Here is a 16,870-nt window from a genome sequence, read left to right on the forward strand (position 1 = left end):
GTTTTTTAAAGCATAAAAAATCAAAAATTATATATATATTCTAGCAAAAAAAATATGATTTTTACTTGTAGGAGACATGTCAGAATTGGCCTGGACTGAGGGAGTTATAGTGATACTAAACCTAAAAACATTTTTTTACTTAATACATTGTTTGATGGGGGGGGGGGGGTCAGCGCCATGCACGGGTTTTCATCCTCTTCACACAGTATTTTAGAAGCAGCAGGAGCCATTGGCTCTTGCTGCTGTCAATCAAATGCAGCACAGGTCAGAAGCTAGCATGCACAAGCAAACAGCTTTCTACGGGGACACATAAAAGCAAAGGTCACCGGCGGGGACACATAAAAGCAGAGGTCACCGGCGGGGACACATAAAAGCAGAGGTCACCGGCGGGGTCGCGAGAAGAGGATCGGGGCCGCTCTGTGCAAAACCACTGTACAGAGCAGATGAGTAAAATGTGTTTGTTATTTTAATAAAAAAAAAAAAATCTGACTTTAGTAACACTTTAATGGGATGAGTGAAGGTCAGTGACCAAGCTGTGATGTTTAACTACAGGGACAAGGATAGCCAAAGGGACTTGTTATGCTGTCTGAGGTGCTTGGATCACAAAAATGGAAGGCAAATAAGACTATGTACCGGTATGCATTTCTAATAAGTATTTTTCTGTTCACCTGGATTTTAGCTTTAAAGAAGATTTAAAGTCTAAAGATTTTTTACTTGAATGCATTTTCTGCATTAAGGTACAAAAAAAACCCCCATCCCTAAACACTTAGGCCTGGCTTCTTTCACCGCTCCAGCACCAATCCCCTCACTTCCTGCTTTCACAGTAGACACGAAGGACAGCGGGAGTCATAGGCTCCTTCTGCTTTCAGTCAAACTCCTGTGAGGAGGGTGAGGGGGCATGGCTTACTAGAGCTGTGTGCATCTGGAGACGCACACAGCCCGGCTTGGGATCGCACATGCACAGGTGCCTTCTTAGCACCCAAGCTTGCTAAGTACGTACCTAGAGCAGAGAGAAGCTGACAGCGTCAGCAGGGGACTACCAGAAGATAAGGTAAGGGACAACTCTGTGCAATATAAATACACAAAGCAGGTAAGTATTACATCTATTTTATTTAAAGCCAAAAAAAAATAGCATTTAGTATCACTTTAAAGAAACTGGGGGGCCTTATGTACCAAGTGCTTAGTAAACATCAGACTGTTTGCTAAAAGCAGCAGGAACAGATCTTCCTACAGACACTTTATGTTTGCGGCTGGAAGGACAGCCCTATGAGAGGCGAGGTAAATTCTGTTTCTCACCGTGCATTCCTGCTCCTGCTCTGGCCCCGTATTATCCATAATAATCAGCCTTTTCAGATCATCCTCAATGGTGGACTTGTAATTCTTACGAGGTGATCGTAGATCTCGCAGGGAGGCCCGAAGCCTGGGTTGACCAAACACGTTCTTTGTGTTCACATCGACTTGTCTGAAAGAGAGAGACAGAGCAGAGCATTGAGAGAGACCAGAATCACAGGTACTGCCGATGTTCCCTGCCAAATACATGCTAAAAAAAATATATAAAACACATTAAAAGAACACAGTGTTTACTATACAGTGCTAGCTATACACCAGCTGCCCCGCTCATGTTTACAATCAGCAGATGTTCCTTTAATCCTGCCTTTTCAACACATGTGCCTGCTACTGCTGACCTACATTCCTCAGACACACGCACAACCCCTGGCTCCAGCACTGTCTGATCATGTAACACAGGCCATACACACAGCAATCTGCAGCCAATTTCTATTCGCTTTCCACTACACCAAATGGAAGATGACTAACCACCATCGGTTTCAAAAACCTGAGCAGAGCAAAACAACTGTTTGATTGTTGGGGGGTTGTTTTTTTAACTGTTTGATCGTTTTTGTGGTCAAATGGCCTTAACACTGATGTCTATAGTCAGAAAAATAGAATCAGAACACAAAGAACTGCTCAAGATTTAAAAAGAAAAGAGCACGCAATAGATTCGTACTATATCTAGGTGAACCACTTGCATTTGAAAATATGTTTTTCTTTTTACAGAAATCATCAAAAACCCTGCTAGATTAAAGTGTTCCTAAACCCAGGAGCCTGCATTCACTATATCTGGTCTCCCACAGTACACAGAACATGGAAATGCAATTATTTTAGTAAATATAAAAACTGCTAAATACCTTTTTCTCATCAGCAGCACATAGCAGCCTTGTGACTTCTAACAGTGTCTGGTTAAAGCTTGTAGGAGGAGTTTTCACACTGCACTGGCTGTACTATCAGGATCCCTGACCCTCTGTCTGGACAGTGCTGATTGGCCCTGTGCTGATCACATGCACTCTCCCAAGAAAAAACAAAAATAAACCTCTCTAGCAATGCACATCAAACTGAGCATGTGCAGCCTGACTTCAGTAACTCTGTCTTATCCGGACTTGTTTTGGAGTCAGTGGAAAAAGGGGAGGATCAGAGAAGACAGGATCATACAGTCTTTTTACACAAGGCAGAAGATTAACCCCTTAGGTTCCACAGTGAGTATACCAAGCATACTTTACTGCATATAAAGACTGATTTTATGGTTGTGGGTTTAGTAACACTTTAAATTTACTTCTATTTCCTGATATCATCCACAAATACACAGCCCTCTGTATACAGTTATATCAAAGATCCTCTGGGATCTTTTTAGACACGTACACTCCTTTAACTAACCAACAAGCATGTGTGTTTAAACTGATGCCTTTTTGGAGAAACAATGCACCCTCACTTCTCCCCTCTGTATATTCCTTTAGTCTAGGGATATGCAATTAGCGGACCTCCAGCTGTTGCAGAACTACAAGTCCCATGAGGCATAGCAAGACTCTTACAGCTACAAGCATGACACCCAGAGGCAGAGGCATGATGGGACTTGTAGTTTTGGAACAGCTGGAGGTTCACTAATTGCATATCCCTGCTTTAGTCCATGCTTCCAGACAATTAGCCAAACATATATATCTAAAAGCTATCTGCTTTAAAGCCCAACTCCAGGGGGGGCCTGCACTGCAAGGCTTAAATGCTTGTTAGGTCTAGGGGTAGCTGAAGAGGATGTAATACTTACCTTACACTGTCTGTGTTGATGGGGGAATCGTGCAAATTTATTTCCTGCAACCCGTGGTTGCAGGAAAGAAGTTTGCACTGTGTATGGCCAGCCTAAGGTCAGTATTTCTCTTTATCCCTGTACTCCTAGACTGAAAAAGCAGATGGATACTTAGAGTGTAGGATGCGAAGGTAATTTTTTTCTTGTGCCTGAAGTTATGCCAATCATACATGGATCGAAATTCAGCTGGTTTAGGAGGGAGCAGCCTATTGACCCTGCTGGAAGAACTCAATAGCGCTGCCGGAGGGATTCCCCCATCAACACTGACTGTATTGAAGGGGGAAGGAAAGAAAATTGCAGCCTATGGGCTGCTTTAGAGCTTCTGGCAACGTTTTAGGTTTTTCTGGGTTACCCAAGCACAGCGATATTACTGATAGGATAACAAATGAACAAAGCATTTTCAAAAGAATGGAGTCTACCATTTCCCATAGCAGTCGGTTTTTTCAATTTTATTTAATGACTACATGAAAACTAAATACCGTATATAAGAGTATAAGCCGAGGCTCCTAATTTTACAACAAAAAACTGGGATAACGTATTGACTCGGGTATAAGCCTAGGGTGAGAAATGCGCAGCTACTGTAAGTGGAAAAGAGGGTTAACAATGCCCATTTGCAGCCTCACTGTGCCCATTTGCTGCCATAGGTCCCCCCAACTTCAAACTCGGTAGTTAAGGGTTCCTAGATGCCCCCTAGCTGCAGCCAAAATTTGGGGTCTCTGGACCCCAAGGGTCCCAAAATGACATTGCTGCAGATGGACACAGTTGACCGAATTTGGGGCCCCATATCTCGGGGCCACTTGGTGCTAGGAACCCCAAATTTCACAGGCAAACCCAGTGGAACTAGCACTACAACATATGCCAAAGCTGGGGTTCCCAGCACCAAGTGGCCCCGAGATACGGGGCCCCAAATTCAGTTTGGAAAATGTAATTTTCTGCTGCAGAAAAGTGTTTGACTCGAGTATAAGACGAGGGGGGCATTTTCAGCACAAAAAAATGTGCTGAAAAACTCGGCTTATACTCGAGTGTATACGGTATGTGTACATTTAGCTATAGAAGAGTAATTTATAGAAATATATATAATTCCAGAGAATGCTCAGTTATTGCTAATTTGGGACTTAAAAGTTAGGTTCACCTACTGAACATGTTACACCCGTATTTAGGGTGTAACATGTTTAGCAACCTATTTTCAAAAACACGCTTTAGCCAAAGCACAAGTGAGAGACTATAATATCGTGGAACTTTAAATGTGCCTCAAGAGGAATGCACAACATGAAAGTTATAAAGACATTCATTTCAATGAATAAATAACGCAGCTGTAAAGACAAAGCCCCACACGGCTGCTCTGATTTAAAAATGCGACAGCGGCTGTGGGGAGAGGAACCCCTGCCCGCTGTCATGGGGAAAGGAGTAGGAAGGTCCTTTAACATTCAAAAGATATGAATGGAGTTGTCCCCCAACTTCCTATTAATATCTCTAATTAGAAACAATTTTTAAACAACAGGCACTCACTACTCAAATACAAGTGAGAGACTAGTATTTATTGGGACTAAATGTGCCTCAACAGGAATACACAACAGTCATAAAACCATTAAATCTTTATTACAATAATTACAAACATGAAAAATACAGTGCCATATCATTCATTTCACACATGTTGTAAACACATCAATACAATTACAGAATTGGGGTAGCAGATCGACATGTTTTGCAAATCTAGTTGCTTCCTCAGGATCCGCACCATTATTCAGAAAGCGAAATGGCTATACAAAAACAATACTACATGTTAAATAACACTAACAAACAAAGCAAAATGATATGGTAAACATGTTATACAGAATCAAATTTCTAAAATTATGCAGCATAACCCCCACATGTGAAAAAAAACGGGGGGGGGGGGGAGTAAAATTTAAAATAAAAACACAACACAGATAGCATTACATTGAAGTATCATTCTTGGATTAGACGATATACAAGTTCCATTATGGGACGTTCTGTTGGTACTCATTGATATGGTATGTTGCCATTTTTGGCTCGTTTTTACTATTTTTGAGATTTATCATTTTTGGCACATATTTTTCTATGGGTCTCTTCTATTCCATATTGTTTAGAGCTTATGTACAGATCCCTCATACTCAGTGGCTATACATAGGAGAATTTAAAGTCATATCTGTCGAACCATTTGGCCTTTATTGGGAGCCAATATTTTTTTAGATTGTGGCAAGTGATGTGCCAGTTTGTGTTTTTGGGGGGGGTGTTTCCTATTTATGGGTCCTCCTTTGCTGTCCCCGCATGGCCCGCTCTAACATTTGTGGGAGGTGGTAGGATTTGGGCAATTTTGGGATACCCAGGGAGAATGGTAGGAATCCCGATGTGGAAAGGTTGGATGTTTGTCAGTGTAAAAGGGGGAGGATGGTGTGTTGGTTCTGGAGCAGGATTTGTGTTGTGTTTTTTTTTTTTGTTTGTTTTTTTTGTCCTGTTCTTTTCATAAGTGGGGGTTATGCTGCATAATTTTAGAAATTGAATGCTGTATAAATGTAACAAAGTTTTACTAGGTATTCTTTGTTAGTATTATTTAACATGTATTAATGTTTTTGTATAGCTATATCGCTTTTTGAATGATGGTGCTGATCCTGAAGAAGCAACTAGATTTGCGAAACGCGTCAGTCTATGCCAATTCCGTAACTGTATTGATGTGTTTACAACATGTGTGAAGTGAATGATATGGCACTGTACTGTTAATGTTTTTAGTTATTTTGAATAAAGATTTACGTATTTACAACTTTCATGGTGCGTCTTCCTGTTGAGGCACATTTAAAGTCCCACTATATACTAATCTCTCACTCACACTTTAGTGAGAGTGTGTTTTTGAAAATTGTTTATAATTAGGGATGGTGTCATAGTGGGAAGTTGGGGGACAGATCCATGCACATCTCTTGAATGTTCAGCAATTTTGCCCACCCACACCTATCCCCAAGACAGCGGGCAGGGGTTTCCTCTTCCCCCGACCACTACACATTTTAAAATTGGCGTAGCTGTGTAATTTATTCACAGGAATCTGTGAATGAGAAAACTACAAGTCCTGTTTGCCACTGTGACAGATGGACTTGTCGTTTGAATGGGCTGGGAGCGGGCTAATCGGCACGCTCGTAGTCCACTCACATTTCCTCCACTTTGCAAACAAGCAGCCTGTACAGAGTGAAAGCTGGAGGGGAGGGAGAGTGTGCAGGAGCCTAAAATTGTGTGAGCGATCTGACGATTGCGGGTTCAATACTTTGCAAGCTCCTGTTAAAAAAAAAAAACAAAAAAAACAAATGCAAATCTTTTAACCTGCAAAAATATGTGCACTTATTTTTTGTAAAAGGTGAACTTATCCTTTAAATAGGATCTGTCCGTAGTGCCCACCATCACTAAATTACCGTTTTATATTTAAACTCTCATTTATCCTGAGAATTTAAATCTAGTTGATCTCCGTTCACCTTTTGGGGACCTGTGTGAATCTTGTGGAATATTAGAGAAGGGGAATGTGCTTACTTTTTGGGGTCAGTAAACGTGGTTGGTCTTTGTGGTGTTGTTTCCTCTGGCTTCTTCCAGCCAGCCGGGATCTGATTTCTCACATTCTGTCGGGAGAAAAAGGATTTGGGCACAGAGCTGGAAAGCTGGAAGGAGTTCGACTGGGACATCTGCTGGTTCCGAGAACTGTCTGGGGTCTGAAACACGTTGGATCTATTGGCCAAAAGAACAAAGGTGAGAAGAATTAACTGCAGCTGAATCTCTAAAATGTTGAACTTTATGATCTTTTTATGTGCATCTTTACAGGATATAGGCATATAAAATGACTGTATATATCTTCAACTACATTAATCAAGAGTGTTTATAGTGAAGTTACCCTCAAAATCAAAAAGACACTTTATACATGTGCCAAAATAGTGGTCTGGGAGGCCCTGCTCCTTCCAGCTGGGCATTGTCCCCTTTATCTCAATGTCATGGCTGGTGCAAAACACTACACACCCACAACATACATCCGACTCAAGTACTATAAACCTCAGCCCTGCCCCTTGTCTGTAGGAATAACAGTTCAATAACAATAATATATTACCGAAATACTGTTTTATCAAAAATGTGTGCTGCACAACACAATCTCTCTTGCTGAAATTTTGGGTGGAAGACACCCCTGGTCATTTAGCGGTCTGGTGCACCATATACCAATTGCTGCCACTTGGCACATAAAGGGGAACCAGGGGTATATTTTTTCATATGCCCCAGGGGCGCACTTGCGTCAGGTAGGGATGGCACTACTCCCTCCCTCACAGTAATTTCCCGTTTTTCATTTTCTTTGTTCCCATATAGGAGTGGAATCGCATATTTATATAGGGATGGAGAGGTGTAATTTACTATTCAGCAGTCTGCAAAGCATCTTTCAATTGCATTTTTGCAATCCATGATAGACCCAATCATGGCTTTATTATACTTTATATTTTCTCCATTCTCATGACCTACTCATATATATATATTTATATTTCAATCCACCATATCTTGTTCCTAGTACCCTGTTCCACATGGTAGGGTTTGCTTAGTGTGTGCATGGATTTTTGGGCTGTATGCTCGTTTGTCCCCTGGGAGCTGCGATGCGATTTTGGTGCCCCTCCCTCTTCCACCTGTTCCCTTTCTCCCAGTTTGTGCTGGATGGAGGTGGTGGTTTGGGAGCGTGCTCCCTACTGCATCGGCGCCACGTTACCGCTTTGATGTCTCACCGCATAAGCAGGTTTTTCTTTCCATATAGGCCGAGACTGGGGAGGTAGCTGAGCCTGTATGGGTGGATTTTTTTCGCTCTGGCACAGGTGCCTCCCCTTTCCTGCCATGCCCACGTGACGCTGGGCGGGACACGCTGTATCAGCTGGGAGCATTTAAATTCGCCTCCCTTGGTGTCTGTCTCTCTTTGGCAACACCTCATATGCAAGCATTCACTTGTGATTTTGGTTCCCAATTTCCTTGAGAACCAAACAAGGTAAATCATCATAGGTTCACCTATACGTTTAGCACTTTGTTCATCTTTCTCTTTGGTTCCTTCACTATATCACCCAGGATATAATTTTCTCTTCTTTACTTTCCTTTCTTTTCCTTTTCTTTCTTCCGCTTTCATATTTGATGGTTTTTGAGTATGTTTTTTCATCTATGCTCAGTTTTAGCTCCATTTGTTGTGGAAAAAAAGTTTTTTTTTTTATTTGGGTACAGTGTCGCATGACCGCACAATTGTCAGTTAAAGTAATGCAGTGCCGTATCGCAAAAAATGTCCTGGTCATGAAGGGGGGTAAACCTTCTGGGGGTCAAGTGGCTATACAACTTACCACCCACCTCCAAATGCAAAATACAGGATCCCCTTATCCCAACTACATACTAATTGCTTACATCCAAGATATAAAAGCACTGATGGGAGATGAGGAAATTACAGAGAGGCTGTTTATAGGATTACTCATTAAGCCACCATTCCTTTTCATTAAAGTAGAACTAAACTCCCCAGTATACTCACTTCCACTGATGCGGCAGTTACATCTCTTGGCGGCCACAGTCATCTTTCCCCCAGGTGCCAGGTTTTTCATCTCTTGATTGGCATGCACACGGGAGTCAGTCATTCCGACACAGCCAAAGTGTACTGGAAATGGATGCCGAGTTGCACGTGCGCAGCTCAGTCTACATTCAGTGGAATACGGTAAAAAAATTGTTGCTCTGGTTCTGGACACAGAAATGTAAAGCTGCCCGTACACGGAGCAAATTTTTCCATGTTCAGTATGCACCATCCAAAATTCACTCAGTGGGCGGCCCCCATCAGCCACCTCCTGCCTTGATTGATAACATTGAAGAAACTGGACAGATAACTGTTGGATGAACAGTGCCTGCATCTAACATCATAAAATCAGTCCTTTATTACAACACATTAACAACCGTACACATTAAAAAAAAGCTTTTTGGCTTAGAGGCTCACAACCTGTATAGATTCCATTGTAATTCACATGTAGACTCGACACGTTTCGGAAATCCTTCCTCAGGACCACATGTGAAGGAATCAATACATTAGGATCTACAGTGGATCTTTACAAAAGAATAACACACAATGCAATCCACTGGAAATCCTAACCTGTAAATGTTTCCCATGAAAATGTGTCCCAATAGGCCAAGATGGACACCCCTGTCTCTCAGGTAAGAGCACTGGCCAAGTGTACTCCGGTAAGCAAAATCTTTAAAGTGATAAACAAACTTAAGTATATAGTATAGCAAGTATAATTCCTGTGTTTTCAACATCATTCCAGCATATATGCTGATTGATGACAGTGTACCTTTGCTATGCTATATACTCAAGTTTGGTTATCACTTGGAAGATTTTGCTTACCTGAGTACATTTGACCTCAGGCCAGTGCTCTTACCTGAGAGACAGGGGTATCCATCTTGGCCTATTGGGACACTCTTTATTGGGAAATGCAAGAGGGAAGGGAAAAAAAAAGCGCCAAACAGGCATCGTGTAGCGCAATTTATTTAAAGGTAAAAAACGATATAAACAGCAATGGTACTCCCAAGCGGGTGTGGTGGAGGATGAAGACCGTTCGCAGTAGATGGGAAGTCCAAGTGTGAACCGGGAGCTATGGTCTTTATCCATTAAAGGAAGAAGGCAAGCTGTATAGAGGGAACGAGATCAGCCTGAGATCCGTCCAGAGGGAGCCAACGTCGAGCTGCCCTGTATAACCGGGAGGTCCGTCCGGTGTTTGGATATCCATCTAAAGTATGTATCTCCAGTGGGAGTGTAGAGAGGAGCTGTCAGTCCGTGCGCCGTGAGAGCCAATGGGAATAAGTTTCGGAAGCAAATCACGCTTCCTTCATCAACCTCTGCTTCCGAAAAACGTTTCCATTGGCTCATACGGCGAACGGACTGACAGCTCCTCTCTACACTACCACTGGAGATACATACTTTGGACAGATATCCGAACACCGGACGGACCATCCCGGTTATACAGGGCAGCTCGACGGCGGCTCCCTCTGGACGGATCTCGGGCTGATCTCGCTCCCTCTATACAGCTTGCCTTCTTCCTATAACGGATAAAGACCATAGCTCCTGGTTCACACTTGGACTTCCCATCTACTGCTAACGGTCTTCATCCCCCACCACACCCGTTTGTGAGTGCCATTGCAGCTTATATAATTTTTTTATCTTTTAATAAATTGTGCAACACGATGCCTGCTTGGTGCTCTTTTTCCCTTCCCTCTTGCATTTCAGATTGTGGATTACCTGCCCACTTCTAAAGGCAGCCTTTGCAAGCATATATGGTTTTAGCCAGTCTTTTTAATATTGACATGGATTCCTATACCTCTGGGAATAAGCCTTTTTTTTTTGTTTGATGGTTTATTTTTTTCAGTTGCTTAACTACATCCTTTGACACAGAGATAGCGCTATAGTGTATTGTAACGTAATGATTTCCAGTGGATTGCATTGTGTTTTATACTTTTGTAAAGATCAACCGTAGCTTCTAATGTATTTGTTCTTTCACATTCCTGAATAAGGATTTCCAAAACGCGCTGAGTCTACATGTGAATTACAATGGAATCTCTACATGTTGTGAACCTCTAAGCCAAAGAGCGTTTTTAATTTGTATTATTTTTAATGTGTTGTAATATAGGACTATTTTTATGATATTCGGTTTTTGTATCTATATGCCCACACAAAGTCCATGACCACTACTTTTGTTGGTGTTAAAACTCAGTGGAAGATTCTTCCATCTGCGCTGTGTAGCATGTATGGAGGAATCTGTTCTGCTGAACAAAGGGATATAAACTCTGCAACAGCTTTTGTTAATTGTTACAGGGATGATTTTTTTTTTTAAGGTTTTGTCTACAGCAATAAATAATAAAGCAATTTTCAGTAAGTCTAAGGCTCGGTTCACACTACCGCGACTTGGGATCTGACTTGTCAGACTTCAAGTCGCCCCAAGTCGCTTGACATCAGAAATTGCATTCAAGTTAATGAGAGCCGTCTTAATGTACGCTACTGAAGTCGCTCCGACTTCAGAAAAGGTTCCTGTACTACTTCAATCCGACTTCTAGGCGACTTGTACCCATTGATTTCAATGGAAGTCGCCTCCAAAGTCGGATCGTGTCTTAACTGAAACAATACAGGAAGATAAGATGGTTTTCTCAAGCAAACCCCTCCCTCCCCCTCCCTCCCACAGAGCTGATTGTTGTTTGATTGGCCACTGGAAAGTCGCCTGTCCTAGAGGCGACTTGAAGTCCCCTCGTAAGTCGCCCCAAGTCGCGCTGTGGTGTCGCCCTCAGGTCGTGCCCAGGTCGCTTCGCAAAGTCGCGGCCAGAGTCGTGTTGCCCCTGTGTGAACCGAGCCTGTGGCTAACTCTAGGGCCAGGTCATACAAGGTTTTGACAACTCACCAGTAAGGGCATCACTATACAAGGCAAAGCCATAATCCTGTTTCCATTAAGTTACTCCAGAGCTGGCTGAGAGTGAGATGTCGCTCCCTAACTAACTAATCAGCGAAGGAGTGATAAATTGGTAAAAGGTAAGTATTTTTCTCTGCCCTTTCCAGTGATTGTGATACTGACGAGTCTGTAAGTGGCCCTTAACCTGCTGGCATTGGCTGCACGCAAACATGTGGCCTATCGGCGGGTGGGCCTTGGCGCCAATCGACCAAACATTTGTGTAAATTGCTGACATACAGCTGTGCCAAGAGCGCGCTCCTGGTATAGTTACCAGCGGCTAACGGAAAACTTTCCGATCACGTGACTGCCGTGACAGCCTATCAAGGCGGTTAGATGCTTATAAACCCTGCCCCACTTCCTGGCATCCTAAACCCCTTAAATGGCTGGGAGGCGCTGGATCCAAGGGGTTAAAGTGGACCTGAATGCAAAAAATAAAGGTTTGCTATTTTATAGAGAACATCAAGAAATGTCAATTACACCCTGAAAAATGTACCTTCGCATTCCTCCTGAAGAATAACAAACATCCTGTGCCTAAAACCTCATAGCTACAAATCTGCAGTGTGAGATCATCCAAGGTGCTGTTCCTCCAACTGCTATTCTAATGTGATTTGGAGTGAGATTAGGTGGTGCTACAGTTCTTGCAAGAAAAAAGACATTTTCCAATAATGTGGAAAAAGATTAGCTGCAGGGGAGCCTTGTGCAAGCCTGTTGACTAGTCCTTTGTTTTCTGCCTGCCTTTTTTGGACATAGAATGCACAGTGGCAGTGTACTTAGTGTACTTCCAAAGAGGTAAAGGTCATTGCTGTACTATACATGTCCACTATACTCCTATATACACAGTTCAAGACAGGTCCTGTACCATGGTGTAAAACGACGTAATATTTCCTGCAGGCTTATAATTAAATATTTTCAAATAACATCTCATTTCCAGCTTTAACCACCACACTACTCATATGTCGCTGGACTTTCGGTGGTTATACTGGGATGATGCCTGCAGCTACCAGTATTGTTCTTTAGAGCTGGCAGTCTGCTCTCTTGTAATCGGAGCGGCTCACCAGCCGCTTGATTGCTATTACCAGCAGCGGAAGGGGACCTCTCCCCTCCCGCAGTTCTCTCGGGCTCTCCCATCCTACCAGGAGACCCGAGCGATAAGCCAGCAAGATCGGCTTTTCATAATAGTTTACTCGGAAACCACCGGTGGCATTTTTTTTGAAAATCAAAAACATTCAGAAACACAGATCTTGGTGTTTTGAATGCTTTTAGGTACAGAGGAGGGATCTGGGGTCTTCATAAAGAGGACCTGCCATGTGCCTATTGCTGTCACAAGGAGGTTTACATTCCTTGTGGTAGCAATAAAAGTTAAATAATAAAAAAAAATTATAGCAACAGTATAAAAATATAAAAAAGTAATAAATAATTAATAAAAAAAGTTATTTTTTTAAAGAGCCCCTGTCCTCCTGTGCTTGCACGCAAATGTGAATGCGCGCTTTGGTCCCGTATGCACACAAACAGCGATCGTCCCATACATGTGTATCACCGCGAACGTCAGATTATGGGTAATAATTCTAGCACCAGACCTCCTGTGTAAATCTAAACTGGTAACCTGTAAAGGCTTTTACAGCGTCACCTATGGATAATAAAAATTGTTGCGGCTGCACGGGCATGCGCAGTTTTAAAGTGTGACACGCTTGGTATCTATTTACTCGGCGTAACTTCATATTTTATAGTTTACAAAACAAGTGGGTTATATATTTTTTGCCTTAAAAATCAAAAAGTGTATTTTTTCCCTAAAAACTGTGCTTGAAAAATACTGGGAGATAAAAAAATTGCAAAACCCACCAATTTATTCTCTAGGGCCTCTGCTTTAAAATAAAATATATATAATGTTTGGAGGTTCTAAGTAATTTTTTTTTGCAAAAAATACAGATTGCTACATGTGAACAAAAAGTACCAGAAAAGGAAGTCGTTAAACTGGAAGAAACAGTTTGTCACAAGCCACATCTAATCACCTTCATTTAAACTCGTTCTGATCAATTAAGAGTTATGACTGTGCTAGACTGATCACAAATTGGACACAATATGAAAGCTTTCATATGCGATTAGCTGAATAAATGATATAATACAGAGAATAAAACATGGCTGAGATTCCACGTATAATTTGCACTGAGGCGTTAACATAATATCATAATAAATTTGCCCATTACCTTGACTGGCTTACAGCTTCTACTGCTCCATTCCCTGCAGGGTACATTTTTGGCCTATAGCCTTTGCTGGAGGACATATGCTCTTTCCTCTTTTCTCGGGAGCTGTCATGCATGCCAGGATAGGTAGAACACGACACAGGCTTTGGCAGTTTCTCTCGGCGAGGCTGCCGGTTTAGATGGAAGTTAGGCAGGGAGGTGTCGATACCACTGTCGTTGGAAGTGCCTTTAGATAGGGGCTCCAGGTCTACTTCAGGCTGCTCCTGAGGGTCAAACCAACGCTCATCGCTCTGGTTACTGGAGGCAGTGCTGGACAAGGTGTTACTGCTGGAGTGACTGGAGTACTGGGTCTCCCCCTGGGTGGTGGATGGAAGAAAAGAGGCAGTGAGTTTCCAATATTACTTTACATTGTGTAGCAACATAAGTACAATTGGCAACCTTCGCTCACCCTAGAGTGCCGATGGGGAGAACTCTTGCCGGCCAGTTCCTGTCTGTTTGGTCGCTTGGTCACACTGGATGCCACTCGGGTCTGTGATGGGATGTGCCAGAGAGGCTCTGAAAAGACAAATGCTATCGTCATGCACACGTATCAGCCGTCAGAGACTGCGAATAATTAGAGACTGAGTGTTAATTAAGGAGGTTGGTGGAGGAGGGGGGAGGCTGGGAACTGTGATATTGCGTCTTAAATTATACCGAAGGTCTATTTAGCTTACAGTTCTTACAGCTACCTTATATGTAGGAAGGCATGTCTTAAATATGGTTAAAAGCTAAAAGAAACCCTTAACAATTTCAAATCTCCTAAAATCAAAGCTGAACTTTTAGCTTAAATCAGCTAAATGCATCCAAGGTGCATCTGTTTTCATGCACCTTGGATCTGTTTTGATGCACCTCAGATGCATTTAGCTGATTTGTTTTAAAATTTGTTATAAAAGGTGTGCAAAATGTTACTGTTTATTTTCTTTAAAATGCTACCACATCCTGAGCAGAAAAGTCTGTCCCTTGCCAGCATGCTGCAGAGAAAAGACCCTTGCAGTGGTCTCTGTAACTCTCCCCCCCCCCCCGAGTCAGAGCCAGGGATTTCATCAGCAGAAAACATGAGATGTGCTGGCTGCAAAGCTAAATGCAAACTCATAGCTTTCTAGGGTATTCGGTAGTAGGCTTTCAATTGGTTACCTTCTATCACTGACAATGTGAGCGCTAAGTGTGTATTTAGTGATTTTAGTACAACATAAGTGAGCCTGTGCTTACCCAGCCTTTTAACTACCCAGCAGCCTAAGCTGGCCATACATGGATCGAAATTTGATTGGTTCAGCAGGAATCAGACAATATTCGATCATTGTATGGCTGCTCCTGTTCAAAAGATGTCGATCTTTTGAATTGATTTATTGGAAAATGTTGCTTCGAGCGAACTTCAGGCATTTCCTTTCGGCAGCAAGAGCTGTACTACTGTGACATTGGAAGTCTACTGTGATACCAACAATGGCAGAATGGGTGGTGGAAGTAGATGCCATTTGTGATCTTGAACATTTGTTGTCGAGGGAAAATGATAAAACAGAACTTAAAGTGACACTAAAGGTTCATTTTTTGTTTTTTTTGGCTTTCTTTCTGCCTCTCTCCAGAGTTCAGGACCTGGGTTATTGAAAGATAAAAAGTTAATGGTATTTTTAATTTTTATTTATTTATTTATTTTAGGTACTTACATAGCGCCATCAATTTACGCAGCGCTTTACATATACATTGTACATTCACATCAGTCCCTACCCTCAAGGAGCTTACAATCTAAGGTCCCTAACTCACATTCATACATACTAGGGACAATTTAGACAGGACCCAATTAATCTACCAGCATGTCTTTGGAGTGTGGGAGGAAACCGGAGGAAACCCATGCAGGCACAGGGAGAACATGGAAACTCCAGGCAGGTAGTGTCGTGGTTGGGATTCGAACCAGCGACCCTTCTTACTGCTAGGCGAAAGTGCTACCCACTACACCACTGTGCCGCCCATGGTATGGTTCCACGATGGAGATTCCTCTCCCCACGTTTTTTTCTTCTTTATTTCCTTTTTGGGCTCATGCACACAGGACATTTAAAAAATGCTAGCGCTGCTGTAAGGAAAAAGCAGCGTTAAAAACGCGCTTTTACCCATGTCTTTTTAAATAGCGTTTATGCGCGTTATTAAGCATCAGCAGTTTTAATCGTTTTTACGGTAAAACAGTCTCTAACATGTAAAAATGCCAAATGCAAATGTGGCTAAAAGCTTGTTACAGCTTTAAGCTGCATGTTGCCACGTTTTTGCCATTTTTACAGCCAAACAGCATCTGCTCTTGGACGCGCAGGCAGTGTTTTTTTTTTACTGCCCCAAAACGCTTATGGTTCCAAAACTCCTCTAAAAGTTCATGTGTGCATGGACACATAGGCTAACATGGAGGAGAGTTCAGAGGCAGTAATAAAATTAAAAAAAAAAAAAAAAAAAAAAAAGCAGACGCTCCTAAAAGCAGCTGCAAAAACATCCTGGGTGCATGAGCCCTTTGTATACGTGTTTTCTTTGTTCCTTCCTTTTTTAAGTCTTTTTTTTTTTTTTTTTACACATAGTTACATAGTAGGTGAGGTTGAAAAAAAGACATAAGTCCATAAAGTCCAACCTATGTGTGTGATTATATGTCAGTATTACATTGTATATCCCTGTATGTTGCGGTTGTTCAGGTGCTTATCTAATAGTTACTGACTAGAACTGAGTTTGCTGTAACATTTTTGGTAAATGTCTTCTGCTGCCATATCTTTAACCACTTCCCGCCTGGCCCATAGCAGATGACGGCCGGGCGGTGGTTCAGTTATTCTGACTGGGCGTCATATGATGTCCAGCAGGATAACATGGGGGCGCGCATCGCAGCGATCGGTGGAGCGGTGTGTCATTCTGACACACCACTCCACCGATCTTGGTAAAGAGCCTCCGGCGGAGGCTCTTTACCATGTGATCAGCCATGTCAATAGGAAGAGCCGTTGATCTGCTTTTCCTCACTCTCGTCTGACAGACGCGAGTAGAGGAGAGCCGATCGGCAGCTC

At 42.4% G+C, this 16,870-nt stretch overlaps 1 protein-coding gene across 4 annotated transcripts in view; it reads right to left on the reverse strand.

Moving 5' to 3' along the window:
* SIPA1L3 (signal induced proliferation associated 1 like 3) overlaps positions 1-16,870 on the reverse strand; it is a 290,975-nt gene that overhangs the window by 16,403 nt on the left and 257,702 nt on the right. For 3 of the 4 annotated variants that reach the window (XM_073598488.1, XM_073598490.1, XM_073598489.1), the window contains 4 exons: positions 14,257-14,363; positions 13,812-14,164; positions 6,665-6,856; positions 1,297-1,462 (listed from right to left, as the gene is read on the reverse strand). In XM_073598488.1, coding sequence (XP_073454589.1) covers positions 1,297-1,462; positions 6,665-6,856; positions 13,812-14,164; positions 14,257-14,363 — 818 coding nt within the window. The remainder of the gene's footprint in view (positions 1-1,296; positions 1,463-6,664; positions 6,857-13,811; positions 14,165-14,256; positions 14,364-16,870) is intronic. The other variant, XM_073598491.1, reaches the window with a different exon arrangement.

This window comes from Aquarana catesbeiana, linkage group LG09 (assembly GCF_042186555.1).
Source record: "Aquarana catesbeiana isolate 2022-GZ linkage group LG09, ASM4218655v1, whole genome shotgun sequence".
Lineage (NCBI taxonomy): Eukaryota > Metazoa > Chordata > Amphibia > Anura > Ranidae > Aquarana > Aquarana catesbeiana.